This window comes from Vombatus ursinus, unplaced genomic scaffold, assembly GCF_900497805.2.
Source record: "Vombatus ursinus unplaced genomic scaffold, bare-nosed wombat genome assembly UNPS02014798.1, whole genome shotgun sequence".
Lineage (NCBI taxonomy): Eukaryota > Metazoa > Chordata > Mammalia > Diprotodontia > Vombatidae > Vombatus > Vombatus ursinus.
The window spans coordinates 1918207-1929780 of record NW_020954576.1 but is presented as its reverse complement, the minus strand read 5'-3'; the positions used below and the strand labels follow the sequence as shown (position 1 = coordinate 1929780).

General features: G+C 41.3%; 1 protein-coding gene across 1 annotated transcript; it reads right to left on the bottom strand.

The window, feature by feature from the left end:
• Positions 1 to 800: 800 nt before the first annotated feature.
• S100A8 (S100 calcium binding protein A8) lies at positions 801 to 3054 on the bottom strand. Its single transcript, XM_027871472.1, has 3 exons — positions 2921 to 3054; positions 1748 to 1910; positions 801 to 1017 (listed from the first exon to the last, which is right to left on the bottom strand). Exons 2-3 carry the CDS (start codon positions 1886 to 1888, stop codon positions 880 to 882), a joined length of 279 nt encoding a protein of 92 aa, XP_027727273.1. The 5' UTR covers positions 1889 to 1910; positions 2921 to 3054; the 3' UTR covers positions 801 to 879.
• Positions 3055 to 11574: the final 8520 nt, after the last annotated feature.

Genomic DNA, 11574 nt, shown 5'->3' with positions numbered 1-11574 from the left:
GTTCTGTGAAGTTTAGATTCAGTCAAAGGGCTGCACTTGAGGACCTAGAGGGCCACATGTGGCCTTGAGGCCACAGGTTCCCCATCCCTAGTAAGGCTTCCTTTAAAACTCTCCTGAACTATCACCTCATCCAAGAAGCCTTTCCTGATCCCACCCATCAGTATTGCCTTCCCTCCTCACAAAGACCTCACAAAGCACTTTTTTTTTCTTTATCAGATCTCTTAGATGCACTCATCCTGTATGGTTTTCATTATAATTATAGACCCATGTATTTTTGTCATATCCAGCTATCAGTACTGCAAATTCCATGGAGGCTTATGTCTTATCTAAACTTTGTGTTTCCCGTGTACAAAGTATGTATTTAATGAAGGGTCGTTCAATTGAATTTCTAACTTGTTGAAAGTTATATCTAAATCATTTAGTCAGGATCCCCAAACTCAGCTTAAAGAGTGTCTCAGAGACTCTGCCTTTCCTGCCATCACCAAGGGAAGCATCAGTAGCCACCTACTGAGGACCACTTAGCAAAGTCACCTGATGCATAGAATCATGGTTTCAGTGGCCTGGAAAGCTAAAAGGGACCTTGAGAATTCATTTCACACATGAAAGTGATGAGAACATTAAGGAAAATCCAGATAAGGGAAAACAAATAAAGGACTTGGGTTGGGAGCTGGGGAGGCTTTGTAATTGTCATTCTTTTAATTTCTCTAATGCCTTATTCTCCCTACCCCACCTTGCTCTCCCCTCTCCTTCAAAAACTATCAGCCAGTCTCCAATACCTAAAGAAAGAGGCCAAGACTGAATTGAGGTATCAGTCACTTTATTGCCCTATAGATACCCAACACTAGGGCCCTCCCAATCCCCACTGGAACAAAGATGCAGCTACTTGTGGGAAGCTTCATGGGCATCCACCATCAGTCTGGTTATCATGAAGAGGTATTCCTCAAAGTTCATCAAGTCATCTTTGTTGCTATCCACCTCTTTCAACAAGGTCTCCACGGTTTTGGGATCCTTTGGATTCTGTCCAAAATCAAGGGTCAAAGTTTGGGGTGGGGTTGGGGGAGGGGAGAGAGGAGATTTAGATTAAACTCCAGAACCAGCAGGAGCCAGGGCTACATACAGGGACACGGGTCAAGTGAACCATATCTTGTTTAGAGACATTAATCTCTCTTCCCTTTCCTTTATCCTGAGAGGAAATGTGGTACAGTGGAAAGGTAGCTAGATTGGAGTCAGAGGACCAGGGTTTGAATATCAACTCTGCCATTTATTAACTGAGAAAGTCACTCAGCCTTTCTTGACCTCAGTTTCCTCATCTATAAAAATGAGAGAGTTGGACTTCTAAGGTAACTTCTAGCTCTACATCTATAAATCTATAGTTCCACCTTGCCCTCCCAAACCCCCCTTCCAATATCTCTCCAAAATCCAGAGCATGGAGTGGGCCTGAATACTCCCACTTATTTTAAGTGTACAAAAGCCCAGCTGCTGTTCTATGTAGCACAAAATAACAGGGAGATCAACCCTCATAGATGGTCAGACTGAATAGTTCAGTCCCCTAACTTCCCCTTTGTGACAAAAACTCTCTGTCGGTATTCTTCCTATACCCACCTAGTTAAATTGGTGGCTCCCAACACTCCCCCTTGCTTTAGGCAACAGGGACCTAATCTAAGACACTGTGCTCCTTCCAGCTCTTCCTCCAGCCCCAAGCCAGGGAGCTCTGCACCCTGTCCTCCCATACATACACCCTCCTCACCGTCAGAAGCTCTGGACACTCCGTCTCTATTAGTTTCCGAAATGCCTTCCTGTTCATTGCATGGGGATGGCCATGCTCCAAGGAATACTTGTGGAAGACGTCCACCATACAATTGATAGCACCTTCAAATTTTGTCACCATCTTTGCAAAGATTTAGGTCTATCTGCAAGAAGGAGAATAGTCCGTTGACAGCTGAACCCTTTCAGGGGCTCAGGGAACTCTGGGATCTATGTCCTCAAGGAGGAAGATAAAGGGAACTAAGGCTAAAATCTACATTGTTGAAACCGCAACAGGACTTTTTAGCCTTCACTAGTCAGTAACTAAGTGGGAAGCCTGGTCAACACAGGATGGGATGAGATGAGCCCTGGACTGAGATTCAGAAGATCTGGGCTCAAGCCCCAATTCTAGTAGCTGAATGACCTCGGACAAGTCCCTTCTCTCATCTGATCCTCAGTTTCTTTATACATAACTTGATGAAGTATGAACTAGATGATCTCTAAGGTCCTTTCCAAATCTATGGCTAATGATATGGGCCAGACAGGAGGCAGGGCCACTGGGTAGAGTTTCCCAGGGCTCAGATAACAACTGTCTCCATCTACTGAAAAAAGGAGACCCCCCCCAAAAAAAGCCCTAAATCTCAGGACACAGATCTCATTGCTTTTTCAAGGAAACTTCAACCCTGCTGAATTATTCATATAAAATCTCAATTATTCAGCTCCCTTAGTAATGTGTAGAAAGCCTCAGACCAAGCCTAGGTGAGCTAGGTCAACTGGACTAAAAAGGAACCTAGTAGGGGCTACCTTCAGGGCTACAGCCTAAAGAAATCCGAGGAGGTTATCAAGGCTTCCCTGTCAGCCTCTTGGTTCCCAGGGTAAATCTCCAAGAAAGCCATTAGAAGGAAGTGATTTTATTAAAAAAAAAAATTTTAAAGGAAGTGATTTTAAATCTCAGCTCTTGCACCTGTAGGATCTCAAACAAGTCCACTTCTCTGGGCCTCAGTTTCTTACATATAAAATGAAGAGCATGGACCAGATGGCCGCTAACATCTTTCTCTGCTCTAAAACTGTAATCATCTGTGTTCCTTCCTTATCCTACCCCTCATTCCCAACCCTGTGTTCTCACTACGCTCCACTACCGGCCCCACCTGGATAGAAGAGGGACAGCCACACTTACCTAGCTCTCCTTTAGAATGAAGAAGCAAACAGAAGGTATGGGGAGAAGAGAGATCTCTCCCCTTTTATAGTCCCAGGACTTCCCGGTGCCACCCGCACTGCTGCCTGAAAGTTGCTACAACCTCGCCCTGTTTCCCAATCTGATGAATGTGTCAATATCTGGTTAGAGTAAGGTTTTTCTTAGGGTGTAGGGTTGGGGGTGGGGAGAAAGGAGGAAAAAGGGAACCTTGATCCACAGCGTGCTGGCTGGAGCCAAGTTCAAGTTCAAGTTAACTCATTCAGCTCCTAAGTCTACTTGATAAATGATACCATTCCAAGGTTAGATGTGTGATATGCTAAGTTACAGGAAAAAGCTAGCCCACCACCACCACCACCACCATCACCACCATGCCCCCTTCAATTTGTACTAGAACCCCGACAAAACCCCTCCAGGGCTGACAAATTAAAATGCAGTAAATATCTGTTGGGAGATTGGGAAGAGCTGTAAAGCTTTGGTGCTATAAAGCCAAGGGGAGTTTTGCTGCTGATAAATGTTCATGATAAAGGTAGGAATAAATAAGGCATTCCTATCATAACAAAGACAGGAATAAAAGAGGATGTCAGAAGGGTGGAGGCAACAATCTCTCCACCTTCCCTTAGTTTTTGACCTGGCTCAAATTTATTTGAATGAAAACACCAAAGAGATTTGATTTCAACCTTTTCAAATAATTGTCTGGGGTCAATGAACTATGTTTCCTCTCTGAGACACAGGGAGGTAAAAAGGAAATACTTAACCTTAGCTTCCTAGCCATCTGTCTGACTTTTGTTCTACAACCTTTTGGGCTGAGTGTGTTGACTGTATGCTTTAAAGCCGGAGAGGTAGGCTGATGCCAGGTTAGAAGTCTTCAAAGGCCAAGCATTGGAGTTCAAACTTTGCTTTTGGGGAAGGGTGAACTCTCTTTGTACAAGGAAATCAAATGCTGTCACTGAGATTCAGACTTCATGCAAATAAATTGTTTTATTTTGCAAAATAGAACATATTGTCTGTCTTCCACTTAATGTATCAATACTTTCTGGCTGAGTGACCCTGAAAAAAATCAATTAACCTCCCTCCAGCTCCGTTTCCTCACCTGTAAAATGGGTGTAACAATGCCGATTGTAGCTACCTCACAAGCTAAAATGAGATGATGAACTCAAAGCACTTTGCAAGCCATGAAGGGTTTATGTCAACGATTTTCATTATTATATTTGGGAAAGGTACAGACAGAACAGAACAAAAAATGGGAAGGGAAGGAAACAAGCATTTATCTCACACCTACTATGTGCCAGGCACAGTATTAAATGCTTTACAAATATTACCTCCTTTGATTCTAACAAAAATTGTGTGAGATGGATACTATTATTACTCCCATTTTACCCTTGAGGAAACTGAGGCAGTCAGAGGTTAAATGATTTGCCCTAAGTCACACAGATAATAAGGGTTTGATACCAGATTTGAACTTAGGTCTTCCTGACACCAGGACCTTGGCTCTATCCAAGCCATCTAGCGGCTGCATTTGGACAAAAAAAAAAATGTCCAAAGAATGCTATCTTAGTAAAAAGAACACCAAGGGCTTGGAATTGGGAGGGTCCGTGGTTACCGTTTGGTGGGTGGACCTCCATCAAAGCTAGCTGAATGAAGTGCGACAGCCGCAAAATATTCAATGTGGAATTTCCTGACCCCCGGTTATTAACAGCAAAGGCATCCTGGCTTTATTTGTTCAGAAACTGCTTGTTAGAGGGAATGTCATTCATATTCAAGTCAGAAATGAGCTCTAAAAGAAGCACAGCTGATTCTTTACCCTTCACCATCTGCCCCCACATTATCCTGCCAATGGAAGACTTTCCATCTCTTCTTCCCAGACATCTCTTGATGAAGTTTTATGTTTCAGGATTGCCATGCCTTGTCTGAGTCCCTACCCTACCACCAGCTCCCTCTTACTTAATTCAGGATAAAACGAGGCACTTTTAAATCATCAAACCTTCAACAGAAGAAGGTTGACTTTGCCGTAACACAGCAAGGATGTGTAACGAGGATATAGTGACTTCTCTGGACTCGGAAACCCCTTCATCTCTTCCAGGTCCCAAGGGGAGGCTTTGTCTTCTTTTAGGTAAAGCTGCTTCCATATTGTGGTCATATGGCTAGAGGGAAAGAAGCTGTCAGAGATACACCACTCCTATCACATGCCTCTTAGGAGTTTGTTGGTGACCTTCAATTTTTTCAGTAATTCAATTTATAACTAACTCTTTGCTTTTAGCTTGCAGTTAATGACCTGTCCTTTGGCTCTGGACAAGCAGTAGGGAGCCGCTGAAAGTTTTTGAAAGGAGGAATGATGGGACTATTTTAAAAATACTCTGAAAATGGTAGGAATGATGATTTGGAGAAGGGAGAAAGAAGAGGAAGGAAGCCTGATGAGAGTTTATTGCAAGTAGGAGAGTGGTGAGAATTGAGAACAGAAGTTTGAAATCTGAGATATTGGGGAAGTAGAATTGAAAAGACTTGACAACTAATTTGATACAAGAGATGAGAGAGAGGAAAAAGTCAAAGAGAATCCCATGGGCTTTCACTCTTGGGTGAACAGTGGTGCCCTTTAACTATCACCACCGATAGAAATCATGAACTAAAAAACGTCTGTACTCTTTCTACCAAAGATCCCACAGCTAGGCACATTATAGGGCAAAGGTCAGACCTATCAAAGAAGGTCAGAGACAGAAAGATCCTATATACACTAAAATATTCATAACAGCATTTGTGATAGCAGAGAACTGGAAACCAAGGAGGTACCTATAGATTCAAGAATGCCTAAATAAAGTATGGAATAGGAATGTTATAGATTATTACTATAAAGGAGTATGACAGATATGAACAATTCAGGGAAGCCTTGGAAAACGGATATGAAATGATGCAGAATGAAATAAATGGAACAAGGCAGACAATATACATAAAGATTACATCAATATAAATGGAAAGAAAAACATAATGAAACTAAACACCATGTAATTATGAGAAAGTCAGGTCATACAGAAAAGTTGGATAAATGCACCTTCTTCCCATCTCTGTAGAGGTGGGTCATTATGAGTATGAAATATTGCTTGTACTAGTAAAGACAATAAATGTGTTGGCTAATATTACCAAGCTGCTTTTTTTTTCCTCTTTAGTGATCTTTGTTACAGAGGTTGGCTCACCAGCTAAGGAGGAAGGATATATTTGAAAATAAATGTGGTATAAAAATGAAAATTAACAATTAAAATAAGATAATAATAGCTGCTGCTTACACAGCACTTATGTGCCGGGAACTGTGCTAAGTGCTTTACAATTATTATCTCATCTGATCCTCACAACAACCATAGGAGGTAGGTGTTATTATTATTCCTATTTTATAGATGAGGAAATTGAGACAAATAGGTTAAGTGACTTGCTCAATGACACACAACTAGGAAATGTCTGAGACTGGATTCGAACTTGGGACTTCCTGACTTCAAGCCCAGCACTCTGTCCACTGTATCACCTAGCTGCCTTAGGTGATTAGAAATGTTTTAAGATACAGTGAAGTCAAAAGGAGGATTAGGTTTTGAGATAATGGTTCTGGAGCTCTTAAGTTTGGGGATACCAATGGGACATCCAGGTAGAGATACTGGAACCTCCAGAAATACTGTGGAATAAGAGAAGAGGTTACCCAAAACCTGGGGAAGACCCACCTCAAAAGATGAGGGAAAGGCAAGGAACCAGCAGACAGAGAAGTAGCAACCAAAGGAAGAGAACAGAGAGAGTATGATATCTCAGATGCCAAGAAAGGAAAGAGTACCTTGAGGGGTTTAGGGAGGGTAATCAAGAGCAGAAAATGCTGCCAGAGGGAAGAACGCATAGAACAGAAATTATCCCAAGCCTGTGAGTAAAAACCAGAGCAGATGTTCTTCTCATGGCCCCACTTACTACCCTGGGCATAAAAGAATAGGGTTGGTTGAAATAAAATGTCAGGTTATCAATCAACTATTGTTCTATTGCAAGGCAGCCATGTAGTATCATAAGAAAAGCATTGACCTAGGACTCAGGAGATGCAGGTTCTGATCCTCATTCTGCCCTTCACTAACCCAATACCCATGACTAAGTCACTTCACTTCTAATAGGTAAAATGAATTTCTAATTGGTAAAATGAGCTCTCTGGACCAGAGAACTTTAAGAAGCTTTCAACCTCAAGAGTTGCATGGGCCTAATATGAGAAAAATAGTATATCTGACACTTATATGCTGTTATAAAGTTAATAAAGTGCTTTATAAATATACCTCACGAAATTCTTACTGTGACCCTATGAAGTAGTCAATGAAGATTCCATCCTCTTTTCCAGGTTGGAAAATGGAAGCTTAGAAAGGTTAGGTGATTTGTTCAAGGTCACATAGCTAATAGTCACTTGGAATTTGAACCCAGATCTTCCTGGCTCCAAGTCTGGCACTTTATTTACTATACCACTGTCATGTGTCAAAACACTAATAATACATTGCTCTCCTATAGAACTTCTATACTTTTCAAGACACTTTCACAACTAAAAACTCAAAAGGGCCACCCAATACCTATGAGAGGTAGGCAAGGTATTGTTACCCCATTTGACAGATGTGGAGATTGAGGCACATGGAAGTGAAATTACTTTCCCAAGATGATAAATTATATGATCTATAGCATCATGTCTTTTCAGAACTGAAAGGGACCTTAGAGATTATCTCAATTAACTCTTTCACTTTAAAGATGAGATCAAGTGACTTGTCAAAGGTGACACAGATAGATAACATACGATGATGTTTAATGTGTTGGATTGGGTAGTGATTTTTTTTTCATCTGACCCAAATACATAAGTCATATATTTTAGGAAATACAGAGAGAATCTATATTTTTTGTCTTCCAAGGGGAAATGCCATGTCCTGAGCTTCTTATTATTCTGCTCAACATTCCTAACATTTGGGAAACATGCCCAGCGTGTTATGGATTGTGGGGGTGGGGAAGAGAGGAGATGGAAGGGTTAGCCCTCCACTGGATGTTTAGTCCCTTTTCTTGCCATTCTATTTTGTCTGAGTCTTTAATTCAGAACAAGACACTTTTTTCAAGCCCTTACAAGCACAATGTTTTCTGCAAAGAAATGGATACGCAAGGAATCTGCTCACATAGTATGCTCTGTGGGAACATGAGATGTGGCTTTTCAGTGATTCTCTTTGAAAATCTGTTAATTTGGGTGCAAAACCAGGCTCATGGAAGGCATTCAGTAAAAGGAGAGGAAGGAGGAAGTGGATGGAGAAAAAGATAAGAAGGAAGAACAGGAGGGCGGTAGTGATGATGAAAATGATGAGGAAGACAAGGAAGGACTCATCCATTACAATTATGATGTTACCTCTTCAGACCAAACCTTCCCCTCCCTCACCCCACATCATTCTCCTGGAGATAATTCAAATGTTTTCCTTAGGCTATTCACTGACCCTAAATTCTGATAATAAAAGTGTTTTCTCCATCCAAAAATAAAAAGAAATGGATTTAAAGTACAAGAAGAGAGAGATTTAAAGAGGATACAAGGTAGGGCTTTAGTTGACGTATATTTCGGAAGAATTCTAATTCCATGGAATTCCAATAAAGAGAGACATTCCATGGGATAGACATCCTTGTCATTTTGTGACCTTAGGAAAGTTGCTTAACTTCCTTGGGTCTCAGTTTCCTCATCTGTAAAATAAAGGGTTTGAACCAGATAGTCTCCAAAGTCTTATCTAGCTTTAGATCTGTATGATTCAATGATAAACTTTTGGTACAACAAAGATGTCCTGTCTGAGATGATGACTTGAGATGACCTGTCAGGCACCAAGTTTCTTGTGTTAGGTAAGCAAGTTGGAGAATGCTTTGGGTGTGTGATCAGAAATGGAGTAACCTAGAAGGAACAAGATGCCATTTGTGTTGCCACATACAACTCAGCTGCAGGGCTTACATCCAATCTTTGCTTAGACGGTCTTCCCAACCTTGCCCCAGGGCCAAAAGAAACCAAAACTGGGCAGTGTTTGCCTGGAGATCCCCACCGAGGAAAAGGAAGAAGAATGAGCCTAAAGCTTGTCCTTCTTCCTTTGATCCACACCCTGGAGCCCTGAAGGTATGTAAATAGACTCACTAATTTCTAGGACTCTACCAAATCCAAGACGCCCCCCTTGAGTCTCTGCACATTGAAATGAAGGTACTTTGTTAGCCTGAGTTACTCAGCTAAGTACCACCCAGAGGACCAAGGCAAAGACCAAGGTTTCAATCCATTGATATCTCAAAGTTTATCACCTTAGGGTCTGACTTGCAGCAAACAAGGATCTAAACAGTACAGTTCCTGGTAATATTAGTGGTACAATGGAAAGAGTATTGACTTTGGAGTCAGAGGACCTGAGTTAATTTCCTGATTCTGTCACTGAATATATGTATGACCTTGAGCAAATCACTTTACCTTTTGGGCCTCAGTCTCCTCATATGTAAAATAAGAGGAGTAGGTGGCTTTTAAGATCTCAAATAGCTCTGAATCTGTAATCTTATACTCTCATCTAGCCAGTATAGACAGCAAAAGAGGCACAACTAAATCAGAGCCTTGAAATATGTTAGGATTGCTTCCCTTTTTATAGAATCATAGAAGGTAACATTTGGAAAGACCTCACTCAGAGGTCATCTAATCCCATCCCTACCTGAGCAGAAATCCCCTGTAACCCCACTAGCAAGGACTGAATCAGTCTACCTTCAGTGATAAGGAACTCTACCATCTTAGAAAGCCATTCTACCTTGGAGCAGCTTTCTTTGTTAACAAGATTTTTCCTTATGTTAAGCCAAAATTTGCCTCTTTGAAATTTTCACCAGTTTAGTTTACGTCTACTTCTGCCCTCTAGGGCCAAGCAGAATAAATGGAAGCCTTCTTCCATATGCCATACCTTCAAATACTTTAAGGCAACCAAGTTTTCTTTTTTCTAAGATTAACATCCATGGGCTCTTTAATGGAGCCTTTGATGACATGATTTAAAGTCTTCTCAAAATATGACTTTCAGAACTGAACACCCAGATGTGGTCTGACCAAGACAGAAGACAGTCATTCATTTCTAATACATTCAATACATGTGTGTAAGGTATGTGTGGACAGTCATCAAAGATAGAGTTTTGGCTGGCTTAGATAAGGCAGGGATAAAGATCTGACCTGGGATCTGGCCCACCCATCTCCAAGGGAGACCACAATTTCCATTTTTGTGGGGAGTAAGAAAATGATCATATTGGCACTATGGGGAGGATAGCGGGGGAGAAACAAGCAGAATTCAGGACCATTGCGGCTGGGCAACTTCTGTTTTTCTTACCTATCTCCAAGAGGGGTACCAGGCTGGAATTACATTTATCTACCACACAACAAACATCTGTAGTCTAACAGAATGACAAAAGGTTGTGGGGGGGGTGGTATTTTTCATGATTGCTCTAGAGGGAAGGATAACCCTTAGCTTACTATTGCCAAATTAGCCCCCTCCAACCAAGTGGCAATTACATTAAAAGCCATCATGAATACCTAGTAAATCTCTTTATTAAGATAAGCAGTAAACAGAAATCAAGAAGTTCTACGAATTAGGGAAGACAATAAACTACACCAGAGCAAATTAACTCTTTGACTTGGTAACAAAAAAATCCATTTGACAAAAGAGAAAATGATGGGGGTCGGGTCTTAGAGTCTCTCAGGTGCCAGGAATTAAGGGAAGGGGTATGAGTCAGCTTCACCACATGTCTACAGCTCTCAGGAGATTTCTTGTCCACCGTTCAAAAATTCCCACTTGTTTGTCTCAAACTCCTTCCCTCAAACATCCTTTCTCCAACAACTCTTCCCTCATGTATGTTGTATCTAGTGTGTCCGATTCAAATGCCTTCTGGCCAATCAGGAATTACATGCCCTCACACATACATATACAGCATCATGGGGTTAGTGGTTCAACCCATATGAGATAGAACAGACTTCCAGTACACATAGATAGGGGCAAGAGGAGCCCTTTCATAGACTTTTTAGAACAACAAGGGATGTGAGAGAAGGGACCTGTTATAATGGACTTGAAATCAGACGACTTAGGTACAACAATGCCAGCCCTGTCACTCACTTACTTATTGCCTGTGTGACCTTAATCAGCTCAACATCTCTGATCCTATTTGCTCATCTTTAAAATGCAGGGACTAGATTAGATCAGTTATCAAGTTCCTAACTGTGGGCTGTAAGCAGCTGGCAAAATTCCCAAATGTAATTGGGAAATGATTAACAATTATTACATACAATTTAGATAGTATCAATTTGTGATTTTCTAAGTCAATATGCAGAATGCAGGAATCTGTCTCTATCTGAGCTTGACACCATTGGCCTAGATGATCTCCAAGGTTCTTTGTAGCTCTTGTGAAATCTTTCATTTTACAGATGAGGAAACCGAGATTCAAATTAAGTGCTTAATTTGTGTCAGATGCTGTGCTTAGGGATGGCCCAGAGATAGAAAGTGACTTGACCAAGGTCACACAGCCTGTTGGGAACTAAGGTAAATTAGCCTAAAACTTAGGGTTCCCTTTCTTCTTCCTCTGGTGGCACAATGGATAGAACACTGGGCTTGGAACCAGAAAGACTCATCTTC

Bases quoted from the DNA above. Each gene is read 5' to 3' on its own strand.
- S100A8 (XM_027871472.1), bottom strand. From the start codon at position 1,888: ATGGTGACAAAATTTGAAGGTGCTATCAATTGTATGGTGGACGTCTTC. The intron at 1,018-1,747 runs GTGAGGAGGGTG...GATTTTGGACAG, and splicing joins AGTGTCCAGAGCTTCTGACG to AATCCAAAGGATCCCAAAAC.